Raw genomic sequence first — 20,126 nt, 5'->3', positions numbered from 1 at the left:
TAGCGGTCAGCTATTGTAGCTATAATGGTCGTAGCTGAGTTAGCGCACTTTTATCTCATAGCTTAGCGTTTATGGTCCGAAAAAACTATAGCGCTGCTATAGCTAGCTATTTAGAACACTGGCATATATATAAGCATATGGTTGCATATGCTTATAAGTCATTGTTGCATTTATAAAGTCCAAATAGTCGATCTGAAGTGTTCAACATGTTCTCAAATGTACTTGCTACTTGGAGACCAAATTTTACATTTTTGTTTTTTACTTTTTACTATTTTAGTATTTTTTTTAAATTCAAAACAATGATTTTCAGATTTTTTTTTATTATTATTATTTTAGATTTTTTTTTTACCATGCTAAAATACTGCTTTGAAAAATTCTAAAAAAATGCAAAAAATTTTCAAAAATGTAAAATTTGGTCTTCGATCTTATTTTAATATGGAGAATATACTGGATCAACTATTTGGACATTAAAAATGCAAAAATGACTTATAAACATATACTTATATAAGTAGAGTAGCTAACTTCGAATCACAAATATAGTCTATGACTTTTTTAAAGCCTAAATCTCACTGTCCCTGTAAATTTATATAAGAGTTAACACGTGCGAAAAACACATCAAACCGTACAATCTTGTGCTTGAACGATGGCAGTCATTTAAAAATTGCCAACAGCTTGATATGTTATTTCAACATATAACACAGATTTAAAAATTATTTATGTGTGGGAGCTCATAAGTTCGAAACTAGAATAAGAGAATTTATTGTGAATATTAAATAATTGAATGGTTTGACCTTCAATTTTGACTAAAAAGAAGCATATAAAAAATATAAACTTCTTTCTTCTTTCTTTTTATAAAAAGAGTAAAGATATCTAAGTATTGCTTCAAATAGAAAGTGAATATTCATATTTCCCAAATTAATTCTTAGATCTTTCAAAATAAACGTCTCAATCAAAAATAACCCTTCGCTTCTATATAGTTTATACTTTATGTAGTTTGGGGAAAAATGATAAACCGGTTCAGCACAAATTAATACTATTAAAAACCTTATCTAAGGATGTGTAAGAACAGATAGTTTTGATTGTTTATTCTATATCAAAGTATATGTAAATTACTGTGACCAACAAGGAACCGAATCTTCTACCTCTGTGTGGGCAGAAAATTACTGCCTCTAAAGTGACTGACACGTGAATTTGAAATGAATTTTGAGGCAAAATTATATCCAATATTTAAATATCAAAATTCACTTCGGACCCATGTGTTAGTGACTTTAAAGACAAAAAATTTCTGTCCAAAAATTTCCTGCCCACAGCAGGTGATCCAGTTCCAACTAACAAACCCAAAACCCTTGTGCTTTAGTAGCATAGCATTTCCTTTTGTTTTCTTCCTTTTGGCATATGCCTATGTTATGTTGCACAAAATAAACCATTCAAGGCGGAAATTTTGGCATTCCTTTTAATTTTTGGTTTTTTTTAATTCGATGCATCACTTTCCATTACATATACTATATGTCCTTGTTCATATGATCATATCATGTCTTTTGATAATGGCTTCGTAATGATTAATTGGAGCTTGAGAGGACCCATTTCAACAGAAAGAAAACAGTACCTGTTTTTGTTCTAGTGTACAACTGTTGGATGAAGTTCAGATAGCCCCAAAGGAACCATGTTATATGTACATGGCCCATAAACACAATTCAGGCCCAGATGGTTGTATCAATACCTGGTTGTAGGCCCTCCTTGAAGAGGAGAGGGGGGCGTCTGACGTCCATCGGACCACTTTTGTGTTCGATGGATTCTCTCACCGTTGGATCTGCTTTAGGATTCGCACCCGCAATTTCGCGTCTGCTTTAAATCCGTACACACGAATCCTAAAGCAGATCTGATGGTGAGAGAACCCATCGAACACAAAAGTGATCCGATGGCCATCGGACAGCCCCCTCTTCCTCCTTGAAGTACTTCCTAAATAGAATTTTTATACACTGCTGTTGAACTGATGCAGAGTAGTAGAGTGGAAAAAAACATGCCGTGCCGTGCTGTGACGTAAGTAACATGTCGTGTTGTGATCAAGATAATTTTTCACGTGTTGTGTCGTGATGTGATCAAAATATCAAGGGGTGGTCACAGTGCACAAATGGTTACGCCGTGCCCAAACAAATTGTGATCAAACGTGACTTGCGTGACCATTTGATTATAATTTAGGTTAGTTTATTCGAGATTCATTATTTGATCAATATCTAATAGTTCTAATTACACGTGACTCATGCAACCGCGTGCCGTGCCGTAACTAGATCTTTAATGTGACGTTCGTGTCAAAATTTCAAAGATGATCACAGTACACAAATAATCACAACACGAAATACGCAAGTCACATTACGTAATTGACATACGTGTCATACTGTTCCGTGACAAAACCGGCTCCGTTGTACCATTTTTCTCACTTTTCACACTCTACGCAGTAGGTTACCGAGAAATTTATGGACCTGATTGACGAAAAGAAAAAAAAAAAAAAAAAAAAAAAAAAAAAAGGAAGCATGCCGAAAAAATTCAGAAATGAAATTCGTGTTCCTGGAAGCTTTCTGTTTTGACCGCAAAAAGGTATATTTTTCCCCACCAATTTCGCTCCTAATCAAGATTCTTTATACATTCGCTAAAATATGCGGAAAAGTAATGCATTGTTAATATCCTAATTCTTTTTCTATCAAATACGATGCTTCCTTCTGTTTTGAGGTCATTCTCTATCTTTACAGGAAAGAAATTCCAAAAATATTAGTTGAATTTGGTTCAGAAATTTAAAATATAGAATTTTTTTTTGTAATTAATACATTTTAAATTTCGAGTCATATCAACACTACCTGAAAGAAAAAACAGAAACGAAAAATTAGACGCATGAATGCTTGGAGAAAAGGAAGTTCTCTCTTTTTAATAAGTTTGACAAAAAAAATATTGATCTTATTGTTTATTCTTTAATAAGAAGAAAGGATCAACAACCATTAATATCTAATATTTATCTTCTTTTTTATTAGATAACTTTGGAAGTTATCATATTTTTGTCTGATTTGTATATTAAAATATATTGAAATTTTGATAAAATTCGCGTATACTCTAATATATATACCTGTGAATCATTTTATTTTGAGCTGAATATTCTCCTTTGATATGTTATTTTTTTTTTTTCAGAAAATTTCAGCATCACCTTCCAATTTTCTGTGTTTTTGTGCATTGGTTAGTGTTTTCAATGTTTTTGTGCATGTTAATAGCAAATTAGTGATAATTAAATATTTATTTGCAACTATTGACAACATACATGGTATTCTGTTATTTATACACTTATTTTTGTTATTTTTATATGACAATTTTGCATTGTAAAGAACTTCATGTGCACAATAACACTTGACTTAAATGACAAATAAAATATTAAATTACAAGATTATTTTGTATGTTATAATAAATTATTTATGAATAAGAATATATCACTTGATCACATAGCAAAAGTTGTCATATACATTTTAAGTTGCGATTTGTATGAAAGTAAGTAAGTTTAATCGAGAGTAAAGTCAGACTTTCAAATTACGAAAATTAAATATTATCAATTATATAAAATTTTCGTACTACATACACGGATCAATTTTACAATACTCACAATATTTTACTCTATATACTTCAAATTATATAGAAAATTGTGTATATATATAATTTTTTTATTGAATGTGGTCAATTGGTCCGAATTTAATCATTATTTATGAACTACATTTTTTTTTCCTCTTTAGTGTAATATATATAGGTAAGGAGGGTTCCAATACCTCATATATTTCACACCTCATATTTTATATCTTCGTTATCAGAGTTCAAACTATTAATATGAACCGCTCAACATGATATTAAAATATGCCTGAGGATGAAATTTAATAATTTTTGAATTTTTTTTTTACTATTTTTTAAGATAGGTACAAAATCATTGTTTTTGAATCGTTCAACTCATCTTAAAAAATAGTAAAAAAAATTCAAAAATTATAAAATTTCATCTCCAACTATATTTTAGTATGAATATCATGTTGAACGGTTCGGATCGATAATTTAGACTTTGAAAACAAAGATATACAATATGAAATGTGATAAGATATGAAAGATATGAGGTATTGAAACCCTCCTTGTATAGGTATATAACCATAATTTACTTTAAAAAAATAATAATATTAAATGCGAGTAAAACCGATATAAAATAACATTTTTCCTTTCAGTACTCGACATTATTTATCAAAAATATCTCCATTGGGATTTGCCGAAACAACTTTTCCTCCAAATCCGATCTATCCTTTTGTTTTTATTGTTGGCAGTCTTGTAAAATGTAACAGACAAGGAGCCAAAGACAGCTGAGAAGCATGGCAATTTCTCCATTCATGTAAGATATCTCTGAATTTTTTTTGGAAATCATAAATAAAAAATAAAAATTTAATAAATCAACTTGCTTTACTTTTTAAAAAAATTATAAGAATCGAGATGTTATTTCAATCCAAACCATTTTCACATATTTCAATCAAAAAATAATGTAGTTGTTGGGTAAACTTGTAAAAATATTTCGGACCAAAATGGCATCTTCGTTTTGAAAAAAAAAAATCGGACCGAAGCTGCATCTCGGTTCTTATGATTTTTGTAAAAACCACAACAATCAAATTGGTTTGGTAAAATATTTTTTTTATTTATGGTTTCTAAAAAAAATTTCATATCCCTCGGAAAAATGCAAATCATATTTCTTTGGCCAAGAGCTATTAACCACATTCACCCCTGAGAACTTGAAAATTCGACCGGCCTCATAATAAAAATGAAAGCTTTTCCAATTCAGCGGCATCTATTTTTTTTAGGCAAAGGCTTCTATGGACATAAGGACCTATTTGTAAAATGAACATATTTTTATTTTCAAAGTTCAAACAGTCGATCCGAACCGTTCATCTTGTTCTCCATATTAATATGTGCTCGGAGACCAAATTTTACATTTTTCTGAATTTTTTTACTATTTATTAAGATGGGTACAAAATTCAATGGTCTGAATTTGATATTTTTTGTACCCATCTTAATAAATAGTAAAAAAATTCAGAAAAATGTAAAATTGGGTCTCCAAGAACATATTAATATGAAGAACAAGATGAACGGTTCGGATTGACTGTTTGAACTTGGAAAATAAAAATATGTTCATTTTACAAATAGGTCCTTATGTCCATAGAAGCATCACTCTTTTTTTTATTATTATTTTTCCAAGAATCGTTTCTCCCGTCAAAATCTCGAATTAAACTTATTAATTTATCAACAAGAAACCGAATTTAAACTTAAGTCAAAATTTGAAAATAAATTGAAAAATATTTAAGAAACAAGATTTGCGACTTGCGAGTAACGAGGAATCTGAGCATATAGGGACCCATTTCTCTGACAAGGAGAAGAGACTTTTGGGGTGGCATCCATCAATCCATAATGCTCTTTAATGGTGGAGAAAAAGCGAACAAAAAAAGGGAAAAAAAATAACAGGGGAGAAAAAGCAAGAAGACATTCCTCCTCTCGAGCACTGCAAATGTGGGACCCACTGCTCCTATCTAGCTGTAGATTCGGATCGGCGAAGGAAAATAAATCACATCACCTACGGTAATTCAAATTTTGAGTTAGATCCGAACTGTCCGATCTGTTGTGGCACGAGTATTAAAGGGACCCGTGCATTTTCACCTCGGGGCGGGGATGTCGTGATCTGATCGGACGGTCTATATTTAAAGTCAAAATTTGAGTTACCTCAGAGCATCAGGACACGGAAAATACGGAACCTCCACTTTGGGTAGCCGGGCAGGTACAGAACTGCTATTCGGTCATATCCAATAGAAACCGTCCGATCTTATATAAACGGTTGTGATCTACCCGTGTAGTCCATTAAACTCCATCCAGTTGAATTGGAGCTGGTAATCTTTTCTGCGGAGAAAATAATTGGTACAGCTATGGCCTATGGCGCACAATTAGCCCTGGAAAGAAACCAGTGTGGGCTCCACTAACTGGGACCCGCCCACATGGCCACGTCATCACATCCCGCGTCGTCGTGTCCCAGATTACTTTTATTTTCATTTTGCGGCATTCTTCAAATCTCCTGCATAAAACACAACAACTGATATGTGGGTCCATCACTCCACCCACTAAGAGAAGCTTGCATCTTGGGGACAGAAGAATACCACACATGTGATTATACGGAATTAAGCGCAAAAGATCTCCACCTGTCATTCTCCAATACTTTACAAACTCCTTTCCCTTTCCAAGCGACCGGCCTTCTATATTCGACGCGTTAAGTCGCTGGCGCCGAATTTGTTTTTATGCGTTGATTTCCGATCCGACGGATGTGAAACCGAATTGCATGGTTATTGGTAGCAATTAGCAAAGCATAGAATAAGGGATTTTATGCGTACACCGAAGTAATGACAACCTATAACTGGATTTCCAATGCTTGGCATGATTACATCTGATGTTGTTCAAATTAAATAGATATTGATTGCGATTACAAAGTAGTATTAAGTTATCATATCTTATGAGTTGTTTAATGCGCGAACTGGTTGAAGTTAAAGAACTCATACCATATAATTGAACGGCGAATTGGAATCCGTGAAGCTCAAAGACATTAAAAATAATGAAAAATAAAATTTTATAAATTATTTTAATATATTTATTTTTTAATTATTTTTGACTTATTGATTTTGTACTAAACAAATTTGGAAATTTTGATTTTTTAATTATTTTTGACTGATTGATTTTGTATTAAATGAATTTTAAAATTTTGCATATAAACACATCACTCGTGAAGTAGATCAATTTCAACAGTTTAAATTCATCGTTTGAAACTAATTTAATGGATTTTGAAACTCATTTTCACCAAATTCTCTTAATAAGCATAGCACACGCTAGCTTTATTTCTCAATAAGTGGACAACCAGAAAATTTTAATGAGCTAAACTGATTAGGATTTAGGATAACATGATGAACATTTTTTAGATTGCATGCATAAATCAGACCGAAATTTTTAAATATACCATGGTTCAAAAAAAGATAAACCCAAACACCCTTTTTTTGAAAATTTTTGAATTTTGACACGGCTGCATCCCGAGGGAGCGGCCACCCTGTTTTCAGTTCAAAGTCACATGAGAAAAAAGCAAAAAAAAAAAAAATGGGCCGCTGCCCCTAGATGCGACCCGCAAAAAAGTTGCCGCATCTAGGCGATGCGGTCATGTCAAAATTCAAAAATTTTCAAAATCGGGGTGTTTGGGTTTATCTTTTTTGGGATGATGGTATATTTAAAAATTTCGGTAAATCAGATATTTAGAGAACACGAAGTACAATTATAGGGTGCGAAAATTAGCTCCATAAAAAAATTATACGGCGCAAGTTATAATTGTCTCTTAGATCGTTTAGCTTATTTGATTTAAAACGATAATTATTTTCAAGTCTCAAGCTCAAGTTCTTTACATTATTATTTCTCCATCAAATCAACTTAATATAAGAAGTTTGTTTTATATGACTATCATACCTTTTGTCCGCACATAGTTTTATATAATCATTCGTGGAATTTAAAATTGTTATGTCATGAGTAAGTTAGATATTAAATACTTACAATATAATTATATAAATTGATATCAGATTTTTCTCGATTAAGGTTAAGTAATTCAGAGCTTAATTCAATTGATTTTAATCCGATTTCTACTCAATTTTTTTTTGTTACCGATAAAAATCTGTGAGCTCGGAACTAAAATTCACGACTTAGATATATTTTTGTTATATGTTGTTTTTGTATTTGACTGATATCTCGAGTAACTATGCTTTATATCGATTAACAAATAGTCACATCTTAGAATCAAATTTCCTGCCCACAGACTCTATCTGTTCATTCATTTTATGTCTGCTTCAATATGAAAGATTAATATAAAAATACAGAGAGTGTATTTCAAAATTCAAATACTATTCATATTATAATTATTATCGTTCAGATTAAAATATACATAAAATAATTACAGAGATTAGTCTATGAGCATAATTTTTCTGTCAACATGTGGACAGAAGATTTGATTAATAACATAAAAAATTATCTCTTATTATCCGGAAAATTACTCCTCAAATTTGTGGTCATTCGAAAAATTACTCCTTTTTAATTTTGTATTGCATTTAATTTTCAGTTCAGTTATTATCCGTTGATTCGATCCGGTCCTGTCCCCAGCAAGCAACCATCGGGACAAATAGGGGTACATTAATTGCGTACCCGTAGCAGTGCGTGCCTTGCTGGAGCCAAGCCGTCAAAGCACCCATGATTCCTTCGGAAGCGTATCCTCTGCGGAGCCAATCGCTGCGGAGCTTTTAATCTGGTCCGTTCGATTCGGATCGGACGAACCATATCAGATTTTGCAATTTTTGAAAATATATATATATTTTTTCAATTCGGACAAGATCTGATCTTGTGTGTCCGATCCTAAACGAACGGAACAGATTAAAAAATCCGCACAGCTCCGTAGGAATTGGCTCCGCAGAGGATACGCTTCCTGATTCCTCCTCCCACACAATTTCTCTCTCAATTTTTTAATTCAATTTTTTTTTTTTTCATTACTCGTTCGCCAATCCCCTCTGTCCCTCTTCTCTCTCTCTCTCTCTCCCTCTCTCTCAGTTCCTCCGTCGAGGTCCCTCAAATCCCCAAATCACCCAAAATCCAGCTATATACATACCCTCTCTAATACCAACCCTCTTTCTCTCTCCTCCAGTTCTCCTCTTCTCTTCTTTCATACCATCAGATTAGATCCCATCACACTCCCATTTCCTTCTTTCCCTCTCCAATCGCCGCTCGGAGAATGCGCATTTCGTACAACTGATCCCTGCCACTGCAATGCGGATGGATTAGGTTCTCCGATTCCCTCCGCAATGAGCGCCGCCACGGCGATCTCGCCTGACTCCGGTCCGATCGGACGGCCGCCGCTCGTCCCCCTTGCTACGCTGATCGGTCGTGAGCTTCGCGAGGAAAACTCAGATAATCCAATCGTGAAGTACGAGTATTACAACTACGCCAAGCGTGGGGAGGATTTGGTCCTTATCAAACCAGATTGCCTTCGCGTGCCTAACGATCCCTCCACCTCTTTCTCTGTCTTTGGTGTATGTTGTTTCTGCTTTTTGTTGGGGAACTTTTTGTTTTGTAATTAGGCCCCTGCATTGTTGCGTACTTTGTATGAGACTCCAGCTAGCAGAGGTTTATGTCTTATTTTGGGGGTTGCCTGATGGAAATTATACTTTTTTGGAATGGACCTTGTTCCTTCACTATAATTGTGAAAATGACCTTGATCGCTCTAGTAACTGCTAGTTTTTCCTTTCTTAATACAATGTGTTTTAGGGAGTAAATCCCTATGAATATATTTATGTTAGTTTCGGTTCTTATCTGATATGATTTGTTTTGTATAGGTATTTGATGGACACAATGGGGTATCAGCTGCTGTGTACTCAAAGGAGCATTTATTGGATCATGTGATGAGTGCAGTGCCAGAAGGGATTAGCAGAGATGAGTGGTTGCAAACTCTACCTAGTGCACTTGTGGCTGGTTTTGTCAAGTGCGATATAGATTTTCAGAGAAGAGGTATTTATTTTATTTTATTTTTTTGTTCTTATTTCACTGATCTATACATCTCTCATGGATGCTGTATTTTTGTGCTCTAAATGAACATAATGCTGGTATCTACCTACCTTCTATGCACCAGCATCAGTCGGTATGGTAATCCAATGTCTTCTATGGTGCTCTGTCTTATGTTTATGTCCTTTATATCAGACCCATGTTTTTCTTTGGATATTTCTGTGTTATGATGTTTGTCGCATCAGTAAGTTTTCTTACAAATTAAGATTCAATGATGCAGAGCAGAAATACTGGCAGTTGATTTTACCAGTGTGCATAAATCAAGGTTGTCTTGCAAAACAGACAAAATTTGAAAAAAAAAAATTCAAATTTGTAACATTTTATCCTTAACAGGAGAGGTGTCGGGCACCACGGCCACACTAGTAGTCATCGACGGGCTCACTGTTACAGTGGCATCAGTTGGGGATTCAAGATGCATTTTGGTGACGCCATGTGGCGAGCTCTCATTGCTTACAGTGGATCACCGATTAGATGATAATGAGGATGAGGTCAACCGTGTCAGAGCGAGTGGCGGTGAGGTTGGAAGACTCAACATTTGTGGTGGCCAGGAGGTATGGAAGTGTGTCACCTAATTTTATTTTTTTTTCTGAAAAGTGTTGCGCCTCTCCTAGAAATCATCAAATGTCATGTGTAGCATGGGAAAATGCAAATTATCATACACATTCAAATGATGTGACAAAATCAGGATAGCAATTTCAAATTCTTTACAGTTTGAGATATCATTTGAGTCCTTCAAAATGGGAAGACTCATGCATCACTGAGCAAGCAGAACGATGTCACATCTGTATCTTTAAAACATGTAAAATTCCCATAACGATCCTCTACTAATCAACTCTGGCAACATCTTGGTGACAGTTATTATTAACATTCTTTTTACGGAAGTAGGTGAAGAGTAAAGACTAGTGGTATACACAAAAGTTATTGCTTTGTCTTTTCTGGGCTTGAAGCCATTTATTTTTGTACTGTTTTTTTAAGTAATAACCTATTATTTATTTGGTTTCAGGTTGGTCCGCTCCGATGCTGGCCAGGTGGGTTGTGCTTGTCAAGGTCTATCGGAGATATGGATGTTGGGGAGTTTATAGTCCCAGTGCCTCATGTGAAGCAAGTCAAGGTAACATCACATTTTGTACTGGCGGATTGGTCTATGCTTTGCTTTCACTCGTGTGTTTATTGTATTGCCTGGTAGAGGGTTCAACTGTTGCGTGCCTCCATCTTGGCTCCATTTTTTGCAAGTTAAATAAAATTAGAAAAACAAATAGCAAAATGGAACTTTAGATATGATTTACATCCCTTTTCTCTACATTACATAGAAAAATTACAGCATTTGGATCACATCTAACAGTTCTATTATGAATTTATGATACTTCAAGTTACATATCTTAAACAATTAAATTTTTAAGATGAAGGCTGGTTTTGAGGTAACCAAAGTGGAGCCATTTGAAGAGTACATGAGGAGTGGAGCCAAAATGGAGGCTGGTTTTTGAAAGTACCAATTCGTTTAGGGACAGCAATGTATTGAATATATATTCTATACATTTGCATATATTTCAATAAGAATAATTTGTTTCTTGACAAGTTTGCACCTCACATAGCTTGCACCTCACATTTGTTTTATTTCAATTTTCACATGAAGTAACAATTAGGTTTAGTTTTGGAGGCTCTGACAAAATATATTCCGAAAGTTAAATACATGAATATGGAGAAGAAAAATTGTCTCGGTCATTGCAATTCCAATATAAGCTCTGCCATGGTCAATTTTTTTCAGGATTATTGGTGACCTTATAATTTATCTTCTTTGCGAAGACTGCCAAGTAATTGGCGCTGTAGCAAAAACCCTATTGCTTTGTGTTTTGTTGACCAAATTTTTATGGAAAAAAGAACAATGGACTAACTTCGGTTGGGTCGTTTGGTTAATAGAACTGATACAACAACAACAACAACTAAGCCTTTAGTCCCAAACAAGTTGGGGTAGGCGAGAAATGAAATCCAACTGGAGTCTATATGTTTTCCATTTATTCAGTTCATTGATATCTCTTCACAGTAGTTCTATATGTTTTCAAGGATATCATTCAGTTAATTTACCATTTATTTAGCTCCCAAATACGGGTGGACGGCTAATTATGGCCTCAGATGGGATTTGGGATGCAATGAAGAATGATGTGGCTGTCAAGTCTTGCCGGGGCTTGTTTACCAAAGAAGCTGCAAGAACAATCGTTAAGGTAAAGCTACTATTGCACTCTTTTACTTTAAAGTCAATTTACATGTTTATGTATTATATTCATATATTGGTAATTCCGAAGCCCTTGAACTTAGTCATCACCTTCTGTCTTCTCTGGGATTAGAATCTGTCACCTCATGGCTTGAAATTTGGCAGAGATCTGGTGCTACAAATGGTCAGACGTGTGATTAACCGTGTTTAACTGAAATTTGGCAGAGATACCTGTTTAACTGGAATTTGGGGACCCAGTGCTCAAACTGAGGATGTTTTTTTAATTTTTGGTCACTCAGTCCTGACCAAGTGCACTTGGCATGAAACTCAAACTGACTTGGAACACGAGATTTGCTATGTATCAAAACAAATGGATGTAAGATTAAGTACCAGTCCTGGCTACTCAACATAATGGAAGTACTAGGATAAGATGCAACTGATTAACACCAATACTAACTGATCTGACTGGACCAGACGTGAGAAATTGCTTAATATAAGAAGGGAAAGATGATTATGTTACTTAAAAAATACATCTCTGTGGTTTAGAAATGATGCTTTCTTAGTTTCTCTGTTGTCCATAATTTTTATCAAACTATCAGAAAAGGACTTGCTTTCTGGAAAAATACTTGGTTTTGGACAATGAAATTTACCTGTGGCATGCATTATTTTCAAACTGTGCTATATGAATTTGTAATTAAAAATGTATTCTTTTTCTAGACTACAGTAGTCAAATCTAATTAATTATCATTTCAAAAATCAACTTAGGGCAAATCTAGAGGAGGTTTATCAAGAGTTTAATTTATGTTGAAAATCCTTAGTTTTTCCTTGAACTATTCAATAAGTCATTTTTATGTTTTCTTTTTAGAATGCATTGAGAACAAGTGGATTGAAAGATGACACGACATGCTTGGTGGTTGATGTAATCACAACAATTCGCAATGTTACAGCTGGCGCAGAGCTGTCGCTGCCTTCTCCAAAGAAGGCTCAGAAGCTGAAGGCTCTGTTTCTCGGCAAAAAGTCACATACAATGAGTGATGAGGGTAAAGCAGGACGCTCTTCTCGCTCTGTTGGTTCAATTGAGGAATTATTTGAAGAGGGATCTGCCATGCTTGAAAAAAGGCAAGCATTTTTTTTATTTGTGGAATGGGAATTTTGGCAACTGTCAGACTCGATAAAGACCAATCAATGTTTTTGTTAGGAACAATTTTTTTATGAATGATCTATCTATTTCGAGGCATTTAATATTTATACTCACCATAATTGTTTTTTTGAAAAAACATAAATTGAGATCAACTCATCCTGGGGTTTTTTGTATTACAGGTTACCATCCAGGGCAAGCTCTGATCCATTCCGTTGTGCAATATGTCAACTGCAACAATCACCTAGTGAAGATCTACTAACGGATAATGGCCCCAAATTGAGCCAGAACAAACTGGTGGGTCCATTTCTCTGTACCGACTGCAGAAAAAAGAAGGATGCAATGGAAGGAAAGAACCGCCCTCCCAAACCACCTAAAAACAGATGAAATCTTTGCTAATATTTCATGCAATTCAAATTTGGTTGTGCAGTCAGATTTTTCTAGTAGTTTTCTGTAAAAATGGAGAATAAACCTTGCTTTTGTTTGGTGAGAGAAGAGAGAGAGAGAGAGCAAGAGAACTAACCAGTGCACCAGGGAAGTTGAGGGGTCTAAATCTAATTTTAAGAAAGTTGAGGGTTTGAACTGGCTAACCAACTTGGGAGATCTGTACTAATGTGTGTTGTTTATACACTGAGAATGTTTGAATTGAAAGAGCTAGAGGCCATTTGTTTTGATGGATTTGACATGTATTTAAGAGAGCTTGAACTAATGCACTATATAATTTTTTTTATTTAATTTCTTTTTTGTTTTCTGTCTTGGCATATGTACCATATATAATATTTTACGAGTGAGGCCACGGTACTATGCATAGTGCGTATTGGTCTATATTATGGATCAAGATTTTCATTTTTATAGTTCAAACAATTGACCCGAAATGTTCAATATGATTTCCATATAAATGTATACTTTTAAATCAAATTCTACATATTTTGGAATTTTGTACTATTTTTTTAAGCTAGATCGAAAACACTTGATATAAAGATTCTCAACCATTCAAAATCAGTGATTTTTTACCTATTTAGAAAAATAGTAAAATTGATTCTTAAAAAAACGAAAATTTTAGTCTGAAGGTACATTTTTATATGAGAATTATGTTGTGCGGTTCAAATTGACTATTTAGACTTTAAACATAAAAATACTGATTTGTAGTATGAACCAATATGCTCAGTGCATAGTAAGAGTTGAATTAAGTGAATTTGCACGGGACCAGTAGTACCTGTCCTCTGATACTGGTACTGGTCCTTTTATTTTGAAATCCTGACGCAATTGATGCCCTTGAGTCGCTGATATATTTCAACATATTGATTCCTTTATTCATCAAACACTAATTTCACAAAAAAAAGGGAGTTAAAATTGAAAAAATAAAAATATTGGAGGAGTCTGTCAGACAACCACTGGACCACCCCCCAGCAAACTGGAGCAAGCTGGGAACGATCCTCTACAGCCACAGATGCCTCCCTGAGGAGAAATCAGAACGATTAATTTCTTTTTTGTTTTCCTTCCAGTTAAATTATCAGAGGTTTGAGATACAACTATTCTATTTGTTTAACTTTGAAAAAAAAAAATTTGGGTGGTCGTGTGTCGGGGGGAGGGGACGCGGGGGGCGGGGGGGTTAGTTTCCTTGTTCGATATTCACGTGGTGACGTATAATGGCTAACTGTGTATAGAACAACGTTCGCATTTGTGATAACAAGCTCAAACTGGTAGGCCAAAAATGAATGAAACAAAAATGTGAGATAAACATTGCTAAGTTCCGAGTACAATTTAAGGAATCAAAACTAGCACCTCATCACTAAATAATTTACAATTTCAATCATGTACAGAACTGCCAATTACAGAGTACAAGGAAACTAGGAAAGAAAACACAGCAACATCAAAAGATGAGGAAAAAAAAAATGTACTCCCAACCCCCAAAAAATACCTACTAAGTTATCATTTGGGCACTACAAACCTGTGTAAAACCGTCAGAATGATCCCAAAAAAATAGAATCGCCACATGAGTTCCTCGTATCCATTTCTGAATAACACCCCATAATGTTCTTATTCTCACCTCTAACACCAGAAAATAATAGTCCTCCAGTATCGGCAATACTGCCTGCACTGAAAGCACTTCCTGAAAATGAATTGTACTGGTTAGGAGCCGTAGGTGACTGTGGAGGAACTATTCCAGTTATCTGCAACAGATCTTCTATGACTTCTGACGGTGCGTGTGGTAGTGCAAAGTTCATTCCAGGAGTTGATTGTTCTGTCCAAAAGCAAATATTTAACAAATGCTTAGCATTTTCAAATTAATAATTGTGGAACACGCCCATATTTTGATTTGCAGGAAACATCCATGATTTTTGGTATTTGCAGAAAGGACTTCATTAGAAAAAGCCAAGGAATTGTAGTAAAGGTGTACACTTTTTTGTAATGTAGAAATATTTCTTTCTTTCTCAGACCAACATTTTATTTGGATTGTCTTTGCAGAAAGACGCTAGTTTTTACATAAATATAACTGATTTCAATCACGTTTTTAAAAAACAAGACAAACAAAAGAAAGTCAAAATTCAAAACTAATTTAGAGGAAAGGCCATTTTATTTATGTTGTTTAATTACAGAACCAAGGAAATTTTTTCCTCCTTTTTGGTTTTCCCTTACACCCAGTTAAGTTCGAGTTATGGATGTTTTCAAATTTCAAATATCACAAATAACAATGGCACTCCTTTTATGTATATAAACCCCAACATTGAGAATGCCTTACCAAGATTAGTCACGAGCAAATCCGAAGCATCAACAGGCACTTGCACATTCTTCGCTTGCTCTTGATTGAGCTCCATTATTTTTTCAGGATATTTGTAGCATTCGTACTTTAATCTGTCCACAATTGCCTAAAAAAAAAAAATTTGTACCCCACAATAAAGATTTGGGCCTTCCTAGAAAAAAAAATGAAAGAATGAAATAAAAGAAAAAGATGAAAAGGCATAAAGAGTGTACCTTCTCGGGTAAAGTAAGCTCTTTCAGGCTGCAGTAACTGTTACCAAAAATAGATCCGACAGGTTGGTAAATGCAATTTAATAAAAGAACAATTCCTTGGCCGCTATTGTAAGAATAGAACTTGTTATAATCCAAGCAGCACTCCCTTGCATGCTCTATTGTAGCTTCCCACATTTTGTTTGACATTCCACTTCCAAGTAACTAGAAAACAGTAGCATAAAAGAATTTAAACATAAACTCAGAAAATAACATTTTTCAGTTTATTGGCAGAAAATAATTTTTTGTTAAAATCAAAGTGTATTTAAGCCAGAAAGTAACCATTCTCCCCTAAAATTCCTTTCTAACGAATGTAAGATTAATACCGGTGTTCTGAATATAAATTTTATGTCCATGTAATATAACCTGTTCAATTTCTAGTTCTACGAATCTAACAGTTGTGTGTATCTTCAAAAGCTCAAAAAGTAATGGATCATGCTTTAACAAATGAAAACCTCTGGGTATTTTTTGCAGTTAAAAGAGTAACCAATTGTAATCTACATTTCTTACATTGCGTAAGCCTTCTGGATCAATAACGAGTTTTCTCAAGAAATCTTGAACAGTGCTTATGTTGCAATCAGCCAATCTTTTATGAAAGACCCCATCTTTTCCTATTTTCTCCAATCGCCACACGTCATCCAATAGAGCAGGAGGATGATGCTTCTTATATGCTAAAATAAAATAAAAAAAATACAAAATTAGTGTTTGATACGGTACTTGGTTGAGTTTCAAAAACACAGAGAGACAACCGTGATTGTTATGGCTAAGGTACAAGCAAAATACCGCTATATACCATATTATACCAATTTATGCCCATCCATTATTCAAGGCTCTTCACTCTGATTTTTTTTTTTCCCTTTTTAGCAATTGTCTCAGATTGCCTGGAGGCAAATTGGTACTGCCAAATATTATATTTTGCTATTGGCCTCAAGTCCTTAACAGAAAGTAAAAAAAAAAAAAAAAAAAAAACGCATTGTAAAAGTACCGTTAAGGAAAAACAAAAATACTTACACTCGCCACGATGATCTTTGACCATGAAAGCACTGCTAACTCCCTCTTGCACTTTCTCTTCAGTACCATTAACACCCACAAAAACCCTAGCACCCAGTCTAAATCTCCTGTTGCGCCTCCAGCTGGAGTTGTCAGTGAAGGCTATGTCAGTAATGAACCCTACCCCACCAGTCAGTTTAATCTCGACCTCACCTGAGAGAAGTGGCCGCTTCCCTTCCCTTTCCAGAACTATACTTTCTGCAAATTCAGTTTCAGTCCAAGAATTTCTTTCGTCGCTGTTAAAATCTCCATCAAGTACTACAATTTCAACTCTTGCTGAGGAGAGAGGGGAGGAGGTCACAACTTGGTTTACAATAGCGTCAGTAAGGCAAATTTGGATAGGTTGGTTATTTTGGGTTTTTATGGGGCTGCTTGTGAAAAGTGTTTGGGGTAATTCCGTCTTGAAAGAAAGCTGGTACTGGTGTCTCGGTGACCCTGCCGGAATCTGAAGTGGATATCTACAGTCAAACCATTCAAAATTGAAAATCAGAAACGAAAACTTTCTGATAGTTAAATTTAAAACTAGAAACTTCTATTTAATTCTGTTTTATATACCTGTGTGTCACATGCACATGGCGTATAAGAGCATTTTGCACCTCTTCTTGGACCTGAATTTGAATTTAACAGAGTCAATAAATGAATAAAAGGCCATATAGCATTTTGTCAAACATCTTACATGCAAGGAGAAAGGTTACTATAGAAGAGATCTTACAACTTTGCGCAGAAAAGGTTCAATTTTTGGCAAATTGAGTTGCATATATCTCGCTCCCATTGCTTCTTTCACAGAACTGTAATTAAATTGAATCAAACAAGAGAATTAGCAATATATTATGAAATATAGGATTAGCTTCAATTAAGAAACCATTAGCACACAATGCAGTGGTTCAAAAGAAGGCCAACATTAAAACTACAAAAAACAAAATCACACACAATGCTCAAACTACAAAGCCAAGTTTAATTAACAATTCAAATCAAAATCAACAGTCAGATTCAAAATCTACTCACTTGACAACAGCCTTTCTTCGTTTAGAGTCTTGCACCAACAAATCATCTTCCCCATCCCCTTCATTACTCAAAACCCTCTTTAAATCCATATCTAACCAATTGAAGATGACTAAGACATAATTTGATTGGCATCATTATGTCAGATATATATACGAAGTTAACAGAGAAGCAGCGGAGAAGCTTCTCATGCATCGTGACGAAGAAGCCCTCGCGCGCCCCGAGAAAAAAAGGGAGGGGAGGCAAAAGTAAAAACAACAAAGATTCGGACTTTTTCAAAAAGGATGGAATTTTGACAGAGGGAGCAAAAGGTGAATTACAGTAGTTTCTCAGACTGCGCACGTAGCGCCAGTACACATATCAGATGAGGAGGTTGTCGAAAGCGATCTTGGCGCTGAAAACCAAGAGGAGAAAAGAATGTCGCCACGAGAAAGTTCGAGGAAGCAGGGAAACTGGGGTCCCTGTCTCTGGTAGTTTTTGGTTGTTAGGGTTTAGAGAGAGAGAGAGAGGGAATGGAGCGAGTCAGAGAGGAGGGGAAGAGGGAATTCATATCAACTGAGGTAACAGAAATTTTTATGTTTAGATCTGGACCGTCCCATCAGCTTTGGCACGAAAAGATCCCGTGCATTTCACCTCGTCCCTGATTGATCCGGATTCTGATCGAACGGTCTGAATATAAACTCAAATATTATGTTACCTCAGAGAAACGAAGAAGAAGTTAAGATCCAGTAGATCCATTCGGAATCTCCCATAGTTCAAAATTCATTTGGATGGTCCAAGATAAATCTTGGTCGTTCATTTCAGATTGAACAGTATATGTTTAAACCTGGCTATTAACTGATTTAAATCTTGCGGCTTGCCTACCGACGCCTGGTCTTTTTTATTGATAGCATTTAAGAAAAAAAAAATTAAATCTGTAATATAAATATTTCCAAAATATTAAATCTGTAGTATTATTTTTACAAAACATTTCAAACTAATAAAATCGCAATAATTCGTTGATTGGATATATTATAAAATACGCATTATAAAATACCATAGCCTTACTCAAATTATATATAATTAATGTTAATTTCATTTGGGATTACTCATCACATCAAGTGATCAAGTATATAGTGAGATCACAATTTTTTTCATATAAAAATTATAATATAGTACAAAAATCATCATTTCTTTGTCAGAGAAATTTATTCCCCCGCATTATTTTACTTGAATCATAGAATAGAAAAATAAATATTCCCACATGTATTCTTATAACGTGTTTTAACTCATTATTAAAAAGAAAATATAAAATCACAAAATAACAATTAAAACAGTATAAAGCAACATGAGACTTCACAGCTAGTAAATATAAATTAAAAAATTCCAAGTGTGCCAGCCATGTCTTTGTTATTTCTTTCTTATCTTATTTTACATAAGTGGGTTGATTTATCTTTAATTTTTTACGAACAAGTTGATATTATTCTACTATTTCTGACGTGGCAGTGTATCATTAGCTGAATTTAAAATCATATTAGCTCGTTCGTTATATATATATATATATATTCTTAATAGTTGGTTGTTGGAATTTAAACCAGACTATTTATTGTGTATATACAAAATTATATACTGAGAGATAGATACACAAAATTTGTAGAACGATAATTATCATCTCTTAAAAATATATATAATTTTTTTGTAAATAACTTTTTTCTTAATCAATGAAAATATCAGTTTCCAGTTCCACTGACCTTAAACAAAAAAAATATTAATTTGTATGAAGAAAACAAAAGGTTTCTAAAAGAGTACGATTTTGGCTGTTCATTTTATGCTTATTTTTTGTTAGATAAAACTTTATGTCTAAATTAATATATCTCTATTGGTATTAGTCAAATGGTTTTCAAAAGGCTATGATTTAAAATGAACTTATGCAGACTGAAGAAACAGAGGTAAAACTTGTCAACCTCAAAGTTATATTATTAGCCCCTTGCTAACTTAATTTATTTGATTAATTAGACTATTGGCTATTGCGCTCTCCATTATTGATGACAAATCATGAGA

General features: G+C 34.3%; 2 protein-coding genes across 2 annotated transcripts; one reads left to right on the top strand and one right to left on the bottom strand.

Annotated features, from left to right (window-relative positions):
- Positions 1-8,579: 8,579 nt before the first annotated feature.
- Positions 8,580-13,783, top strand: LOC144555369 (putative protein phosphatase 2C 33). The gene is made up of 7 exons (XM_078303667.1): positions 8,580-9,146; positions 9,450-9,621; positions 10,009-10,226; positions 10,679-10,786; positions 11,769-11,894; positions 12,750-13,003; positions 13,205-13,783. The coding sequence occupies exons 1-7, from the start codon at positions 8,919-8,921 to the stop codon at positions 13,407-13,409; spliced, it is 1,311 nt and encodes a 436-aa protein (XP_078159793.1). The 5' UTR covers positions 8,580-8,918; the 3' UTR covers positions 13,410-13,783.
- Positions 13,784-14,803: 1,020 nt separating this feature from the next.
- Positions 14,804-18,598, bottom strand: LOC144555367 (calmodulin-binding protein 60 B-like). Its single transcript, XM_078303666.1, has 8 exons — positions 18,090-18,598; positions 17,797-17,872; positions 17,640-17,692; positions 17,046-17,542; positions 16,545-16,705; positions 15,999-16,199; positions 15,766-15,892; positions 14,804-15,267 (listed from the first exon to the last, which is right to left on the bottom strand). The coding sequence occupies exons 1-8, from the start codon at positions 18,176-18,178 to the stop codon at positions 14,987-14,989; spliced, it is 1,485 nt and encodes a 494-aa protein (XP_078159792.1). The 5' UTR covers positions 18,179-18,598; the 3' UTR covers positions 14,804-14,986.
- Between the last annotated feature and the right edge of the window lie 1,528 nt (positions 18,599-20,126).

Source organism: Carex rostrata, chromosome 6 (assembly GCF_964058835.1).
Source record: "Carex rostrata chromosome 6, lpCarRost1.2, whole genome shotgun sequence".
Lineage (NCBI taxonomy): Eukaryota > Viridiplantae > Streptophyta > Magnoliopsida > Poales > Cyperaceae > Carex > Carex rostrata.
This window is presented reverse-complemented; position numbering and strand designations above follow the sequence as displayed.